General features: G+C 37.8%; 2 protein-coding genes across 7 annotated transcripts in view; one reads left to right on the top strand and one right to left on the bottom strand.

Annotated features, from left to right (window-relative positions):
• ECM2 (extracellular matrix protein 2) overlaps positions 1 to 16,012 on the top strand; it is a 28,623-nt gene extending 12,611 nt beyond the window's left edge. For 3 of the 5 annotated variants that reach the window (XM_083603342.1, XM_083603341.1, XM_083603343.1), the window contains 8 exons: positions 1,938 to 2,126; positions 3,654 to 4,214; positions 4,571 to 4,686; positions 5,069 to 5,204; positions 6,897 to 7,054; positions 7,846 to 7,985; positions 10,672 to 10,998; positions 12,431 to 16,012. In XM_083603342.1, the coding sequence (XP_083459468.1) occupies positions 1,938 to 2,126; positions 3,654 to 4,214; positions 4,571 to 4,686; positions 5,069 to 5,204; positions 6,897 to 7,054; positions 7,846 to 7,985; positions 10,672 to 10,998; positions 12,431 to 12,662 (1,859 nt within the window). In that variant the 3' untranslated portion in view covers positions 12,663 to 16,012. The remainder of the gene's footprint in view (positions 1 to 1,937; positions 2,127 to 3,653; positions 4,215 to 4,570; positions 4,687 to 5,068; positions 5,205 to 6,896; positions 7,055 to 7,845; positions 7,986 to 10,671; positions 10,999 to 12,430) is intronic. The other 2 variants (XM_083603345.1, XM_083603344.1) reach the window with 2 other exon arrangements.
• Positions 1 to 18,898, bottom strand: part of CENPP (centromere protein P) — a 163,452-nt gene that overhangs the window by 50,377 nt on the left and 94,177 nt on the right. The window lies entirely within an intron of this gene.

Genomic DNA, 18,898 nt, shown 5'->3' with positions numbered 1-18,898 from the left:
TGGGGGGTGCAGGGGGGGCGGGCCGCACCGGGCGCAACATCTGGGGTTAGGGCAAATCCATGGGTTAGGGGGCGCAAATTCACGGGTTAGGGGGCGCAAATCCACGGGTTAGGGGGCGCAAATTACTTGCCTTGCCCCGGGTGCTGACAGCCGACGCTACGCCACTGTTAACACTGCACTCTGAAAACCATCAGTGACCCCTGCAAGTAGCTTTCCTACTTCTGTCTGATGGTGATAAGGAGATCTTGCATGTGAGGGCTGGTACCTGATCCATAACTATAATTATGGCATGGTGGCTAACCTTTGGTCTTTCATATGTTGCTAGACTATGAATCTCCTGATTGTTGGCATCTGCCTGTCTCAAGAGACAATGGAGCATGCCTCTAGGGGTGAAGTCAAACTGCTGGAGAATCACAGTGCTTGCTGTGGCTGCAGAGGCCGGAAACACTCCAAATCCCTAGCACGTGCTAGGCCATGCTAGGGAATTGGAGACCCACAACAGCTGGAGAACAACTGATTAACAACTCCAGCTCTATACTGCACAAAGTAGGTGTACCAAAAGGTAGCAAGTAACTTCTGAGACACATGTCTGATATATGAAAACAACCAAGCAAGCTTTGTTAGGGTTGTCAACTATTATCATATGAAATTAAGTCCTAATCTTGTATTTCTTAACTGTTGGATGAGGATTAACATCAGGTGCTTGGAAAGTAGTGCATTTCCTTTTAGAGTTTTAGGAATGACCACTACCCACCCTGTTTTGAATGGCAAAACTGATTATGCTCCTGTAAAATGCTTCCTACTGTAGTACCTGAAACCCAAGCTACCAGGATTGCAAACTATACCAAATAAACAAGAAAAAAACACAGTAACATCAGTAAAAACAATCTAAACACTAGACATATTAAAGAAGCAGAAAAAGCAGAACCATGAAATTGTGCAAAAGCTTGCTGAAATAAAACTTTTCAATTACTATTTGGTGGGTGAAGTTGCTAATTTCCGTTGGCATATTGTGGACCTCTCTTGAGTTTAGCTAGCTTTTTTAGACTAAGGACTTGGATTGTTGATCAATAGAAGTTAACAGGCAGTGTAGAAGGCCAAGTAAGTTTATTTCTGTAGCAGAGTATACTCTTACAAACATGTACACTAATTTAAAATTTAGGTGATCAAAAACTAAGCCTACATGTAAATCTCAATAATGTAATAAGACCAATTAATTGTAGAGGGTAGGGTTATAGATTTAGAGATACTATCTTTGTGATAACAAACCTCCTTACAATGTTAAATAGAACTTATTTTGATATAAAGTAATGCAATTCATGTTTGGTAATCAAACCACCAGGATAGACAGGTGGCTACAACCACACAATCTTTTTTGTCAACTATATCTAAATTAAAAATATTTCTATATTAAAGATATTAACAAAAAAGTATAATTTACATGGCTCTCCCAAGACAGGACATGACCCCTCAATTACATCATCCAATTCTTTATTATTTCTTTCTTTAATTTATAATAGTCCTTCTTCTAAGAGCTGAATGCAGTTTACACATAAACATTTACTCTTGTGAAAACCCTATGTCGTGTGCTAGGGTGAGAAATAGTGCTAGCTTGAGTTTATCCAGCTTGAGGTTATCCAGTGAGCTTCATGACTGAGTGGGGATTTGATCTTGGGTCTCCCGGAGACTTAGTCTGACACCACACTGTATCTCCCATGTTGGATACATACCAAGGATGGTGTGTAGCATCCTTCTTGTCCATGCACAGTTGTCTTCAACATTGATTTGGCTGGGGAGTCTTTGCTCATGCATACACTAGAGCCCCCACAGAGATTTGTATGAAGTTGGGTATCTGGAAAACCAACCCACCAAATGTTTTAATTTACCAATACATTTTATACCAATTTTAAAACTTGCTTTTGTTTTCCATTTATCAGGAAAAGAAAATAAATGTTTTGCAAATGGGATGATTATGTATGATAAGTCTGTGTGGTCTCCTAAACCCTGTGTTACGTGCCTCTGCTCAAAAGGAAAGGTGTTGTGTGATGAAACCTTGTGCCATCCTCTGACGTGTCACAATACCAAGATACCTGAAGGAGAGTGTTGCCCAGTGTGTATGGATATTGGTACAGTATATTGATTTTTTTTGCATACTTCAGACACACAGTATATATACAGGATACAATTTAGTGTAAGTAATGTAATCCTTTGAATATGTGCAACTGCTAAAATGCAATGAAATTAGGAATTATTCATTAACCTTTTAGTATTTGTATAGATTATGGTAGGCTGTATATGTACACAGGCATTTCCACTGGGGATATCTACTGCTGTCCTGATTGTCCATGATGATGGTGGCATCTTTTTTTGACCCTGTCAGCGCAACAACTAAGCCAACAGACACTCTTACCCATATGGAAATGTCTGCAGACATGAACAGCAAATCTGCATAAACTTAGCTGAGCCACAAGCCCATGAACAGATCTGCCTGCTTTCCTCCTCCCTCCCTCCAGTGAGGAAACAAACCACAAAGCAGCTGACTTAACGTTATATCTGAATCAGGATTTGTGGTTTGTTTCTCCCAAGCAAACATTGATCAGGATGCCTAGTTTGGTTTATCTTGGTTTGCTTAGAGGGAAATAAACCATGGACACTGGTTCTGATGTAATACTACATCACCCACTCCATGCTTGCGTTTTCCTACTGGAGGAAGGGAGAAGCAAAGCAGGAAAGCTCAAGCTGCATGTAGTAGCACATAGCTCATGCATAAACTAATTTCCTAATAGTTTATGGTTTAGTGATGTGTCCAAACATTGCCAGTGTGTAAGCACATGCTGCCATTAAATCAAAGGTGGGAAACAAAGCAGGATAATATACATTTTGCATTTGAATTTTTCCTTCATAATTTTGAGTTAATAACTGGAAAATTATATAGCCATTGGCACTACTGTCGAAAAGGGCAATCACCTGCAACCTAAATGCTACCTTACCCTCAGATATTGAATTGAATTACATCATCTAGATGACTAAGTTCTTGGGCCAGTTTAGCTGTCATTATGGCAAAGGTCTTAATCTTTCCCAAGTTTTTTGTTTGCAGTCACCAGTTGCACTCACTAGAATGTAGCTCAACATATTATACTTCACAAATACCACCATTTAGGAAAAATCCCATTATTGAATTTGTGAGTCACAACAGATAATCATCCAATCCATTAATTCAACATCCTTGTCTAAAATTTATATATTCAAACAAGGAACAAATATATGATAAGATTTTGTAAAAAATAAATAAATATTGTTTAAGACTTCAGTATTAATGTCATAAGCTAACAACTAGTTCAAAGATTTAAGATAGGATTTCAAGACACAGAACTAAAAAGTGTTTAGGTAAAATTACCAGACACCTTAACTCAGTCTGTATATATGTATGTGCGTAAACATACAAAAAATGCACCAGCAAAACCACTGTAATTTTCTTATCTTAGGGATTTTATGCACAATACTGCATTTTATTAATATTCTTCACTATAATAGAATAATTATTCTCTTCAAGCACATATATACTAATGCTTGCTACTAAAAACTGTGTTATCATTTTTCTTTATATTGGTATCGACTGTCCACTTTCAACACCATGACCTCCTTGCATTCAGAGCTAAGTACTATTTCACTAGGTGACACATCTGAATTTTCTGGTGATAATCTAGAGCCCAATGACCATACTGATCCAGTCTTGTACAACCTACAAGATCAAAATGCTGAAAAGAAGGGAAAACAACTTGAAAAGAAAGTAATTACTATAAAAGATAAAGAGACCCAGCAAAGAAGAAAAAGCCATGAACAGAAGGAAAAACATGGACACACAAAGGATCAAAGGGAAAATGAGAAGATGAGAGCAGCAGAAGAAAGGAGAAGAGCATATGAAGAAGAAGAGTTAAGAATAGAAAAAGGACTCAAGAAAGAGGAAGAAGAAAATGAAGAAGAAAGTGAACAACCTGAAGGAAGTGAGGAAGAAGAAAATGAGGAGGAAGATGTTTTGCGTGGTGATGTATTCAGAATGCCGCCTCGTTTCCCAATTCCTGAGCCTTCTACTGAAGTGCCTACTTTGCCAACCGGATGCTCCATCCTGGACAACACAATCAGCTGTGTTAATGCCAAACTCAAACAAATACCACCAATCATGGATGCAGAGCTTACAAGCATAGAGCTTGTAGGTAAGGAAAAAACCTGACCTGTTTATTATAATAATTTTCAAATGCATCCCACATTAATGTTAGCTCTACTATTTCTATTTGCACCGGACAACTAATGTCCAATGTTCTCATTGTAAAAATTGGAGGAGGGAAGGGACAATGTGATGTAAGTTTTGATATTCCTTGCTTGGCTATATCAAAATCCTTGCTTCATTGGTTTATGAAGAAGCAATATGGAGACACCGTAATGTTTACTTGACACTAAATATGGTACTAAGCATCTGTGTGATAAAACCATAAGGGAAATGGAAAATGATTAAGAAATGGAAGTGAGTCTTAAAATTCCTATTGCTATTGCACACCTTTCTTTTCCCTAGGTAATACTATAACTTCCATCCCAGATGAAGCTTTTAATGGGATTCCCAATTTGGAAAGGATTGATCTTCGTAGAAATAATATCACATCATCTGGCATAGGTCCACGGGCATTTAAAGTAAGAAAATCTAGGGTTTTTAATTTCTTTGTGTGTGTGTCAATGTATAGCAATAGCTGTTTTGCCGAAATTGTTTGTCAAAGAATCCATGAGAGTACATTAATGAATACTCTGCAACTCTTCGCAATTGCAATCAATAATGAAATCATTGACAAAACAAAGTGAGATCTGGGGATATTTTGTGAGAATTACTACTTTCACAGGTTAGGGAGGTGAAAATTATTGACTTCAATTTAATTTTAAATTCCCCATGTGCTAGTGTAGCCAACGCAGGCCACATACAGTAATATTCATAAAGCACACATGAACCTAAAGCAAACAGTGCTAGAACTTAAAAATCAAAGTTAATTCGATTTCTCAATTTGTATCTTCCCCAACACAGATATTGAAGAATTTGCAACGTTTATATTTGGATGGAAATGCACTAGTACATATTCCGATTGGTTTGCCATCAACTTTAGAAGAACTTAAAATAAACGAAAACCAGCTACATGCAATTGATGAATACAGCTTTGAAGGTATATTGTAACTGTGAATGCAGATGACTAAGGTAATAAAAGCTTACAAATTCATGGCAAGGAAAAAAGTAGGTGGAACAAAAGTATTTTCCCAGAGACAGTAGGAGTGGACCATGTACATATATTTTTAAACATGGGAACTGCACTCTTTGTTTTATCACACTGACAAATCTGATTGTGCACAAAGTTGTTTTTCCAGTACTTAGCTACACGCTTTACAAGAGGGACAACCACCCTCTACTCAGATGCATAAGAATGTAGCTGTAGCCTTGATTTTTACCCAGTAATCTGCCTAGAGGAGAGATACTAGGTTGCATACTCTTTTTAATTCCACCTACTCTATAGAACGCAGGTGGCGCTGTGGTCTAAACCACAGAGCCTAGGGCTTGCCGATCAGGAAGGTCAGCGGTTCGAATCCCCGCTCCTGTTGCTCGGTCCCTGCTCCTGCCAACCTAGCAGTTTGAAAGCACGTCAAAGTGCAAGTAGATAAATAGGTACTGCTCTAACGGGAAGGTAAATGGCGTTTTCATGTGCTGCTCTGGTTTGCCAGAAGCAGCTTAATCACGCTGGCCACATGACCCGAAAGCTGTTCGCTGGCTCCAGTCGTTCACGACTGGACCTAACAGTCAGGGGTCCCTTTACCTTTACATTTATAGAAATGTATGTAAGCTGCCTTAGGATGGCTTTTCCTGAAAGTGAGTCAAAAATACTGGAAGTGAATAGATTATTTATTTATTTCATAAAATATATACTGCTGATTGTAAGAAAAACCTCAAAACAAAGTTTACAAAAAGAAATTGTGTACTGGTGTGGCTAAAGCATGTAAATTACCCGGTTCAGAATGTGAACTGATCTAGCTCTTAATGCTGAAAAGCAGTACGAACAGAACATTATTTCCCTCAAAATTTGTTTATAGTTTGGAATGCAAAATAGTACACATTATGTTCATTTTGCTACTTAAAAATTGTTCAAAATACATATCTTCTTTTTTAAGACCAAATATCTTCTAAGGCATTAGTTGCTGATAACAGAGAATCTGGTTAGTTTTAAAAGTCTGTTGCCAATGACTCATTTGCAATATCCAGATGCCACCTTTGTGAAATTAAGTACCTTCTTGGGGGCACCCTAAAGTGCTGCTATAGGATGAACCTCCCCTGGCCCAAGAAGGACTGCAGCAGATCCGGAAGACCTGAGGCTCCCCTGTTTCTCACAATAGGAGATAGAAATGGGGGATGAGAGATCCTCCTTATGAAGGATAGGAACTTTTATTTTAATCATAGCAGAACGGGTAAAAAATAAGTCTGGTGATCAGACTCAGAACAAGGCAGTTATATTTTCAATGCATGTGGTTTCTACTTGAAAGCTAGAATAAAAAAATAGTGTATTCTATAATTCTCGTGTATTATATTTATTCCTAATTTATTTAAATTTACTATAATCATAGTTGTGTCTTAGTGAACCAATAACAAACAAGTGTGGATAATTATAAATTGTATTCAAATAAACATGAAGTTCTCCTGCTATTATTAAATAACATTAGGATTAAAATTTCTCTCTGATATTCTGGAGGCATAGGTCAATGAGAAGAGAAATTGGTTAGAATATGAAATACCAATATTCAGATTCTTTTTTTGCCCTGAATCTTACTGGATGAGCACAAACACTTCACCATGATTGCTTTATTTTCTAAAGGTTTAGAAAAGTTGGTGACACTGGAATTAGAAGGCAATAAACTCAACGAAGCTAATGTTAGTCCACTAGCCTTTCAACCTTTGAAGAGCCTGTCTTATTTGCGCCTTGGACGGAATAAATTTAGGACCATTCCGCAGCGCCTTCCCAATTCTATTGAGGTAAGGTTTTTTCAAAATAAAAAAGATGATCTGCTTCCTTTTCCATAATAGTCAGGTCCTCTAGGTGACCTATCCTGATTTGCTTGCACAAGGCTTACTGTAGAGGTTAGGTTTAGCATTCCTTCTGTTTGTTTATGAGGCAGGTATATGACAATCAACGTTCATCCAGATATGCTTGTGGGACATTAATATGTTGTCCTGCTAATCACTTGTTTGTTCCATACTTTTAAATGCATTTTCCATCACTTTCCTAATAGCAAAACCTCATTTTTTAAAAGTGAATTTGTTGCACCAGAGCAACAGAGAACTTTAAATTTCCTGGCATGTGCAAGAATCTCATATCCCCCATCCCCCCATGGCACAAAATACTGTGAGATTGGAGACAACCTTAAGCTTTGATCCTGGGCATGCTTATACTGTGAGATTGGAGACAACCTTAAGCTTTGATCCTGGGCATGCTTATTCATTAGTAATTGCCAATAATTTCAAAAGCAATGAGTCAGGATTGCAGTCCAAGGGCAGGTTTAGGGACATGGGGAAAATAGATGCAGTACTCAATCACACAACCCATGCAACATATGAAGGGGGAACTTGGGCTTCTCCCCCTTTCATTTGGAACTAATGCCTCTTAACTAACTTTGTCTGGAAACAAGGAACAACTTTGTTGCCACTTTTGGAAAATAAGTAAAGCAGCTTTACGCCACATATTCTACATTTTAAAATAACCACTTTAATGTATTATACAATACACTTTTTACATATTTCCTTCTTTTACCATGCATTCTAAATAGGAATTATATCTCGATAATAACCAAATTGAAGAAATTACAGAAGTTTGCTTTAATCATACCAGAAATATAAACACAATTGTTCTGAGGCACAACAAATTAGAAGAAAGCAGAATAGCTCCTCTGGCATGGATCAATCATGAGTAAGTGTAAACTTTGTGTTATTTTCCAATCACAACATTTAATTAATTAAAGTATAGAATAAAGAAGTTAAAACAAAAAAATTTTTTTTCTTCCAGTAGCACCTTAAAGACCAACTAAGTTAGTTTTTGGTATGAGCTTTCGTGTGCATGCACACTTCTTCAGATACACAGTGTGCATGCACACGAAAGCTCATACCAAAAACTAACTTAGTTGGTCTTTAAGGTGCTACTGGAAGGAAAAAAAAATTTTTTGTTTTGACTATGGCAGACCAACACGGCTACCTATCTGTAATAAAGAAGTTGTACTACATAGAAGATGGAGGTTCCACAAATGTTTTTCTTGGCATATTAACCAACTATTTGCTGGTATACAAAGAGAACTTGGGAGAGAAGAGTGTGGTCTTCTTACCGTGCTTCCTTTTGGAGAAGGCAGAGCAGTGAGACACACACATGCTGCTTCTGCTTCCTGTAGAAAGGTCAGGGCAATTTGAAACTAACTCCAATGTCCCACCCCCAGTCTACTAGCACAGAACAGGGTACTAGGGTATTTTTCATCACTTTACACAGAGCTTTGTAGGAAGATGGCTTCAGTGAAAATACATTTCTCAATTACTTGATGTGATGTGGGATATAAGTAACTTCACAAACGACTCTTTCTAACATGATGGAAGGACTTTGTGCATTTCCTTCTAAACATCCAAAGTGAGAGAAAATCCTTTCTCCTGTCCCAGTGAGTCTTCTGTGCATGCCAATGGATTTGGGGGCTGTGCTGGCTCTTGCTTGATTTTGCACAGAATTTCTGGAGAACAGAACAAGTCCCTTACACTGTTCTATCTTCAGGACAATTTTATTTCCAGACCCTTTCTCTCCAGATTGCTCTGCTCTTAGTGAACTACTGAGGAGTGGAGAGAGCCAACAATGATCATGATAGCAACATGGCAAATGAATTTGTAGACCTCTGACCCAGAAAACTGTCACCTTTAAAAAATATCAAACTATTCCATACTCCCCAGGCGAGCTTATTTTTGGATTTTGACAACATATACCACGCAGGTGTCTAGTTTACTTAAAGCAAAATTATAAACACCGGAAGCATCTTCCTCTGAAGAAAGGAACTCTTGTGTTTTTTTATTCTTGGTGTTAATGAGATAGTTATTCACTAAGCAGGTTACATTCTACCAATCTATCTCAGTAGATAGTAGAATCCCGATGTCTGGAGGAAAATGTCCAGTATACCTGAAGGAGCATCTCCACACCCATCGTTCTGCCTGGACACTGAGGTCCTGTGCTGAGGGCCTTCTGGCGGTTCCCTTGCTGCGAGAAGCCAAGTTACTGGGAACCAGACAGAGGGCCTTCTTGGTAGCGGCACCCACCCTGTGGAACGCCCTCCCACCAGATGTCAAAGAGAAAAACAACTACCAGACTTTTGAAAGACATCTGAAGGGCAGCCATGTTTAGGGAAGCTTTTAAAGTTTAATAGACTATTGTATTTTAATATTTTGTTGGAAGCCGCCCAGAGTGGCTGGAGAAACCCAGCCTGATGGGCAGGGCATAAATAAATAAATAAATAAATAAATAAATAAATAAATAAATAATTAATTATTATTATTATTATTATTATTATTACTTTTTACTGCTTTTTGTGCAAAAATGCCTCTGATCATATACAACATAGATTCATACAATCCAACAATAAAACTACTGACCAATTAAAACATTTCAATCCAAAGTACACAAACCAGGACTCTGGATGGAGATAGATAATGCTATCATCCTGGCAATAATATATATTGTTTCTTCCTTCAAAGGGAAATGCATTTGAACACTTGAGATTTCTGATGTGTCAAGTATTACAAATTGTATTTAAAAAAACTTGACTAATGAGATAACGGAGAGTGGGGAGAGTGGTTTTAACTCCAAAAGAGTACTTTAGCACAGATGTCCTGAACTAATGGAAGAGAGGAAAATTAAATAGGTTTGGCCTATGAATGTGACTATAGTTATTATTCTTTTTCTTATACAGACTTGAGCAATCTGTCAGATCCTGGACAGTGACAGTTATGTAAACATGTTTGGACAATAGCTATGGGAAAAGAGTAGGTGGTAGGGAAAAAGTTCTGTTTAGTGTGAATTTGTTTTGGAGAGCTGAGATATGCCCTTTGACTTTTTACAGTCCTGCCCTTTTATTAATTAGTGCAGAGTAGAATGTACTGCAGGCTGAAAACTACCAGTTGCTATGACAAAGAAGAGCTGCTCTCAGGCAACCCAAATAATTCACCATTTCTCCTTATAGCCTGCTAACTCTTTATGGCTAGAAAGCAGGATGGCAGCCCATCCCTGCCTTGTACATGTAAAAATGCCCATGGATGGTTAGGAAGATAGAAAGAAGTACTGCCAGTGTGGTGTAAGTGGTTAAAGCTGCCTTTCTTAACCTTGGGTCCCCAGATGTGGTTAGACGACAACTCCAAGCATCCCTGACCACTCATCCTGCAAACTAGAAATGACGGGAGTTGGAGTTTTAGAGCCAAACAACATATGGTACAAATATTCCCCAAATGGTTTCCAGAAAAATAGATAAGACTGTACGCTTACAATCTTCCTGAACTCTTAAAATGCATGCTATGTATGAAGACAAAATTATTTACTTTATGCTCTTACTTTTTAATATCTTTTCACTTTATTTTAGGAACCTGGAATCTATTGATCTTTCTTACAATAATATATATCATGTTCCCTCCTATCTGCCAAAGTCATTGGTGCACCTTGTGCTTATAGGCAACCAAATTGACAGAATCCCAGGATTTGTATTTGGACACATGAGGCCAGGGCTGGAATATCTGTACCTTTCATTTAACAAACTTGATGATGAGGGAATTGATCCTGTGTCATTCTATGGGGCATATCACTCTCTAAGAGAAGTCTTCTTAGATCACAACCAACTGAAGTCTGTACCACTTGGAATTGCAGAAATGAGATCCTTAAATTTTCTGAGGCTCAACAATAACAAAATAAGGTAAATAAATAAATACACATCTTAATTGTAAATACAATAATGTTATACTGGCTTTCTATTATAAATGTTCAAACACAGCAAATCATGGTTTATGGAATTCTTGCTTACTTCTTTAACTGAATCTTTGAAGGCCACTAGTGCAAGACATTGTTGATTCAATAGGTCATACTGATCCCAATAATTGGGATGCCATATTTTAGGTGGTCCTGTTTCACTTCCAGACCAATGGTCCCTCAAACTCTAAAGCCCCCTACTAGATGACTTTGTGGAAGACTGATTTTATGAACCTCAATTAACCCCGATGGCAAGACTGAATATCCACATTCAGATGCAGCATAGCTCTGAATTGCAGGTGCTGGGGGAAAAGCCATGAGGAGGGATGTTGCCTTCCTACTCTGTTTACCCTGGATGGGCACTGAGGGAAACAAATGCTGAACTAGATGGGCCTTTGATCAAATATGGCAAGGCTCTTCTTTTGTTCTAACTAGTTATTGTTGAGCGGTAGTCATCTGAAAATTCCACAGTGAAGTGTAAATAAGCATACCACATTCTTCAGACCAAACTTTCCTTAACAATCAAAGGATGGTGCCTGACATGCACTTAGGACATTTAAAATTATAGTGGTTGAACATCAGACTACAGCAGAAAGAAAATAGTATGCTCCCACTAAGTCTTTTTTCATTTTCTTTTCCATATGAAGATGGCAAACAGCAGTAGGAAATGCTCAGATACATTCTTCACAAAGCCCACAATATAGAAGATCATTGAATAAATAACTGCATATATTAGATTTATATCACCTTATTTCCAAACAGGAAATTAGATTTATATCACCTTATTTCCAAACAGGTTTACATGGCCTGAGCATGTAAAAGCAACATGGTATGAGGATAGCAGCATTCCCATTTATCAGCAACATTTGGTATCGAGAAAGTAAGAGGCTGTCTAACCCTCAAAAGCAGGATAGGAAGTACGTGGTACTGTCATGAATAAAAATACTGTCTAAATTTTAGGCCAGTATTAAGAAATAACAAATGTGAAGGTTGACCAAGTTTTCTAAATGAGTGAACCAAATTTCCTGTTCTGAGGATTTTCTGCAATGCTGCATAGGTTTCTAAATGTGACTAGACATCAAAACATGTGTACACAAACAGAAAACACATATGTATGTTGTAGAGGTACATACTGTGTTCATGTTTTTAGTAGTGTATGCTATGTGTGCAAATGACAAAATGCTTGATAGTGGCTTATAATATGCCTAACCAGAATATCTGGGGACCCATAAAATGAAAAATTCTGGATACAGCTCTGTGTTTTTTTCACACTTTTTACAATAGTTTCCATCTTGAAAATGAGCTGCAAAGAAAAAGGAAATTAGCTAGCAAAATGTAATAGTTAATCTCCTTTAACTATTTCATATATGGTTTTACAGAACAGTCCCTACTGAGCGCATCTGTAGGAGTAGGTCGGATAATGAAGAGGAGGAGGAGGAGGAGGAGGAGGAAGATGATGACAGTGAAGAGAATCATGATTATGAAGATTCACAATTAGAACACCTTCATCTTGAATATAATTACATCAATACAAGGGAACTTTCACCATATGCTTTTTCATGTGTCAGATCATATTCTAGTGTGATTCTGAAACCTCAGAAGAGCAAATAAAAGAACTGTTTTTGCATGTAAATACTATAATTAGAATATTTGTTCTCCACAAGCAAGAAAACCAAAGCACAAATTATGAAAGGTGCCTCAGCACTATTACTTAACAGTATTATTTATTATTAATGAAGGGTAAGGTATAATTGTAGGAATATCTCCAGGAAGCTGGCCGTGTACATGCCTAGAAATATTATATTTGCAGCCTATTTTTCACTTCTAGTAAGATAAATATTGCATACCAATGTGATAAGTGAGTACAAGAAAGATTCTTGAACTTCATTGACCTTCTGATTTTCCTCAAAAAGTTGACTTGATAAATATTTTCAATGCAATGAATTATAACCCTACAGAGAGGGGAGGGCTGTGTGTGTGTGTGTGTTTGGAATTGCATTTCAAATTAAGAAAATACTGTAAAATGCACATATAAATTAAGACAGTACCAAATGTAGAACATTTGGGGCCTCTTCATACATGGCATTAATGCTAACCTGTGCTGTAGGTTGCTCATGGGAACTGGAATTAAAAAAAAAATGTAGTACAAATCAATACATCACACAACATTATTTGAGTAACACATCTCACTAAGCCGCGTTACTGAAAAGCTCAAGGAGCAAGGAAGTCTTGGTGGGCGTAGTTGCAAGCATAGTCTGACTATTCCTTTAAGGAGTGAAGGAGGCATGAACCAGAGCTGGGAGAGGGACTTTCATTAATACAGTGACAGCTGTGCCTGAGAATGTAGCAATAGTCTACTATAATACCACAATAAGGGAGAACATCTGCTTTGCAGATGCAGAAGGTCCCAGTTTCAATCACTAGCATCTTTTGGTAGAGCTGGACATGTCCCATGTCTGAAGAGCTGCTGCTAGTCCATGTAGACAGTACTGAGTTACATGGACTTATTCAGCACAAGGCAGCTTCCTCTGTTCTAGGAGAATATGTGATGGCATTTAGTTCATGCAAAAATAATACCTGCTTGAAAACAGGCACATGTTCCAAAGCAGAAGTACACTATGCTCCAAATAAGCTCCAAAGCAGGGAAAGCAGTGGCTCCATAATATACAAGCATAGAAAATCTGTAGCAAAGGAATGGCACAGTCTGCGCTAGTTCCTCTTGAGACCAGATTGCTTGGGAGCAGGATAAAAATGGTTTCAAAATAATAGGCAGAGTTGCCTCTATCACAGTTGCTTACCATTCACACTTCTCATAGTACAACTGTCATCTATTACCTCCACTTGCAGACAATGTAGATTACGCTCAGAGCAAACTTAGAAACCGTACAACACTTTGCAGATTTAAAATGGTATCAAATACCATGAGGAAATGGCATGTTGCTTATGGATAGGATCTTAAAAAGGACAGAATTGACAAGTGACTCTAGCTTATGAACGTATGAATCTGCCTTATACTGCGCTGTGTAGCCTAGTGTTGCTTGTTTAGACTAGCAAAGGCTCTCCAACCTGAGATACTTTTAACTGAAGATGGCATATGCTAAGTTACACCTCTGAGCTACACCCTCTTCACTGTTTGATGCATCCTGACCATTATGTGGTGTGATAAAGAAGCAGAGGATAGAGAAGCTTTCTTCATATAGATGTGTGCTATTTGAGGCATAATCAAAAGCTATGCAACTTGCATTTATCATCAAAGGTCAATGCAAGCTGACGTCTTTGTCATCCACTAATGATATGCAGTTTTTGCTTGCATCATTAGCAAATTAAAAGGCAAAATTCCCCACAGAAAGTAATTCCATGCTAGTTCACATCGCAGTATTAAAGCTTTCATGGAACTGTGAACACTAACAAATATTTCAAAGAAATAGAACAAGTACTACAAAAAAAACATTTTGACTGCACTCATAGTTGCCTGAGGCAATCCAAAGTATGTTCAATGAAAACAAGATAAATTGGAAAATCCACCTCCTAACAAATCTGTGTTAATTGAGGTGGTGACAAGAATGAATTACATGCCTGAGATGTAGCGGCTGGATGCTTTCCCCAATAATTCACATTCCAGATAAAAACTTGAAACCATGGAAAGCAGACATAGGATGATACAGTTGTTCCACTGTAAACATTCTTAGTTCCAGCTGCGGAAGCCGCTGCTGAAATCATCATGTGTACATGTTCTAAAAAGATTTTGACAGACAACAGCTTTTTCTAAATTTGGAGGCTTCTTCCACAATCATGAACTGAATGGCTGTTGTCCCTGAAAAGAAGAGGTGACTCTAGAGTCTGGTCACAAAATGTATATCATGCCACTATCCCTTTGTTTCAATAACATGCTCTCACTATTCAAAGAGCCACTAAGAACTGAGGGAAATTAAAACAAGGTGTAGGAGCAGGAACTCTGATTTTACACTACCCCCTGCCAGCTAGCATTTTGCATTACCTGCTTGCTCCATTATGCAACATGGATACTTTGCCAGACTTCATGACACATGATATTTTACTACAAAATACACTAGCAAACACACCAGTCCAAAAGTAAGCTAATGGTCAGGAACCCAGGAATCTGACAATGTGATAAGTAAAAGGTGGGAAATAAAATGTTTTGTATACTTGCTTAAGATACAATAAGATTTGTGACCTTTTCTCTCTCTTATTTGTGCCTTTAAGCATCTTTGCGGTCAAAAATATGACTCAATATCTGCTAATATGTAATCCTCTTGAGAAATATTTTTTACCCCTAATCTGAATTATTAGATCACAACTGTGGCTCTCCAGTTGTTGCTAGACTGCAACTCCCATCATTCCTGACCATTCGCCATGCTAGTTGGGGCTGATGGGAGTTCAACAACATTTGGAAAACAACAGGCTCCTCACCCCAGATCTAAAGTATAAGGAAAGATGCCTTGGTAAGTGATATATTTTTGGTCTTTTTGTAATTCTTATAACGTTTTCAAGTTATTCTATCAAGATTTTATTACATGTTCTCTTACATGTTATGCACTTTTACAGTATGTTATAAGATTGCTCAAATATTACATATAACATATGTGTTTTCCAGGAAACATACATGGAGTGGGTAGCATATTCATGGGCCAATAACATGCATAATACATGTGCTTGCAATTATGTGCATATATATATGCGCACACACACACACACACACACACACACACACACATATATACACACATATATACACAGATGTATCTTTGGTAAGATAAATAACATAAAAAATCTAATCAAATGATAACGTATATTTTTAGCTTTGAAAGTACTATTGTTTGATAGCCATTTTCATGCTATATAAGGAATATTAGTAATTATAACTGTCTTCAATACTATAATAATTATAGTATTAGTAATTATAACTGTTTTAAATACTATAATAAAGTATTTTCAAAATACATATTGTCTTCATATTGGTTAGTACAATTACTTGAGCACTGTACAGTACTAATAGCAGCTGGATAATGGGAAGATTTGGAACCACAGCCTAGCTGGAGTAACTTGAATAATTGGGATGAATGGGGACTAAAAGGGAACTGGTGATGAGGGTTACTAGAGTGTATAATGCTAAAATCTCGAGTACTGAGGGAAAGTTAGGGTATTAGTAATGATTGGAGATATTTGCAACTAGATTACGGGACTGGAAAAGGAATTTGGCAGCATGGAAATGTAACTGTAATAGAACAAATCAATTATCGGGAAGATGTCAACTGCACATCTTTTACAGATATTGTCTTTTCAACATAAGCAAACAGAACACTCCATTCTGATGAAAGTATAAGCTCAGAAAAAAATTCCATGGTCTCCTTTGTAATTCTTCCATCATTTCTATTTACCTTACCATTTGCCAGACATTTCTCTCATATTTGGTGAACTGTATTGGTATGGTATTATATGGATTGGCTATTGCAGTGGTAGCCAAAGTGGTGCCGTCAGATGTTCCCAGATTTAAACTCTCCTCATCCCTACTGGCCATGCTGGTGGAGGCTAATAGGAACTGTAGTCCAACAACATATAGAGGGGATCAGGTTGGCTACCCCTAGCTACTATGTCTCATGAAACTATGTAAATATCATTGTACAACATTCCAGTGCTGGGTACAGTAGACAGTAATGGAAAATAAAGCCTGTTCTTTCTGGAACAGAGGTTGTTTAAAAAAGTGAAGGATGTATGATCTCAGTGTTTATTCCTTCAAATCCCATGTCAAATTCCCCAAGACAGTTACCGGTAAGTGGCTTGTGATTAATACAGCAGTCATCCTTAGCAATTTTTATTTCGTAACTTGAAGAAAATACTGAAATTATATGACAGGTTAGGAGACCTTTATTTTCAATATTACTGGTTTTGCTTCACTCACCATTACATTATCTATAATACTTTAGTCTTTCTGTCCCAGTCTAGGATGGTTGTAATAGGTCTGAGCCATTGCCTTAGGCTAGTGATAGATAATTAGAATACAGAAGTGTTCTTTGTAGTAAGGCCACTGACCTAATGACTGGGTGGTACTGTGACTTTATATGGTTGCCTTTTCCTTAAAAAAACAGCTTCACAACTTTGGGGTAGTTTCTGGTGCTCAAGAGGCAGCTGTCCACTAGCACATATTTTTCAGCTTTTGCTGGTGCATCAAATGTGCTAACTCCGGGAGCAGTCAAACCTGGCCGACAGTCAGTTACATTTAGTTACATTAGTTATCACTAGTTACATTTAGACTGGACTACTGTAATTATGAGGGACGCGGGTGGCGCTGTGGGTTAAACCACAGAGCCTAGGGCTTGCCGATCAGAAGGTCGGCAGTTCAAATCCCCGCAATGGGCTGAGCTCCCGTTGCTCGGTCCCAGCTCCTGCCAACCCAGCAATTCGAAAGCACGTCAAAGGGCAAGTAGATAAATAGGTACCGCTCTGGCGGGAAGGTAAACGGCGTTTCCGTGTGCTGCTCTGGCTCGCCAGAAGTGACTTAGTCATGCTGGCCACATGACCCGGAAGCTGTACGCCGGCTCCCTCGGCCAATAAAGCGAGATGAGCGCCGCAACCCCAGAGTCGGTCACGACTGGACCTAATGATCAGGGGTCCCTTTACCTTTACCTTTACTGTAACTATGCCTTATGTAGAACTGCCACTGAAAATTGTTCAAAAAGTTCCACTAGTGACAAATGCTGTTGCTAAACCTTTGACTGGTGGTACATTTCAGGAGCTTCTCGCTCCTTTGCTATACTGGTTGCATTTGTTGTCAGTTCGCCTCAATGAGATTTAAATCCCGTAATGAATTAGGACCAAGTTACCTAGAAGCAAGGGAGAAGTGGGGCATGTACAATCTTAGCAGTGTGTACTAACATGCTGCTTATTCACAGTAAGCCATGGTTTGTTTCGGACTATGTTTTACCATGATGGGTGAATGGGGCTGTGGACCTCACTGCATGAGAAGGCTAGGTTATCTTCTACTTTGCCAGTGTTCTATTGTCATTTAAATACTTTTATTGTCCAGTGTGCTTTTAATTATTTTTCTGCTTAAACATTTTTCCAGTTTTGGCTTCCTTGCTATTTATTAGTTCTGTAGAGTTTATTGCATTTTTATTGCATTTTAAAATTGTTTATATATTTTGCTAGTTGTTTTGGGGCATCTCCATGTTTGAGCTGAAAAGTGGGATACCAAACCCTAAATAGATAAACAAACAAACAGATTCCACTGTGTACATGGGGCTGAGTTCTTCCACTGATGAAAATCAGAAACCTGAGTGCTCATGACTACCAAATTCTTGATGCCTTATAAAGAAAGATTGTATCCCAGTTTAATCTAAGAACTGAGAAACCGAATAAAAAAAACGGATGATAAAATAAGGCCCAGAAGCTGCACCCAATGATTCTGCTTACTTCATTTTTTTGTACTACTTTATGCATGTGATTTTGAATTGCTCCCTACAATTATGTTTGGTAATTCTCCCACAGAAATATAAATATTTACAATTCTGGTGAAAGAACAAATGCAGAACACTGTATTTTCAGTAAATTACTAGTTTATTCTATAGTCCACATACCTCCTAATCAAATGATATTTTAGATTTTTGTTTTAGAGGAGGTAAGTATCTGGTTTATAAGTTAAGCATTATTGTTTTATATCTTAGATAAAAGTCAGATATAATCAACTGCATGGTTTCAAGGAGGAGCCAAGTTTTAAGAAGAGTATTATTTAGCTCATGTATGTATGCATGCTCAGAGACCAATACCCCAATGGCTTAGTCTTCATGCTGGTAAACAAAAAGGAAATGAAAATAGAAGTAACATAAACT

This window comes from Podarcis filfolensis (assembly GCF_964270895.1).
Source record: "Podarcis filfolensis genome assembly, chromosome: 2".
NCBI lineage: Eukaryota > Metazoa > Chordata > Lepidosauria > Squamata > Lacertidae > Podarcis > Podarcis filfolensis.
Note: the sequence above shows the minus strand (reverse complement) of the source record. Positions and strands in the feature narration are given on the sequence as shown.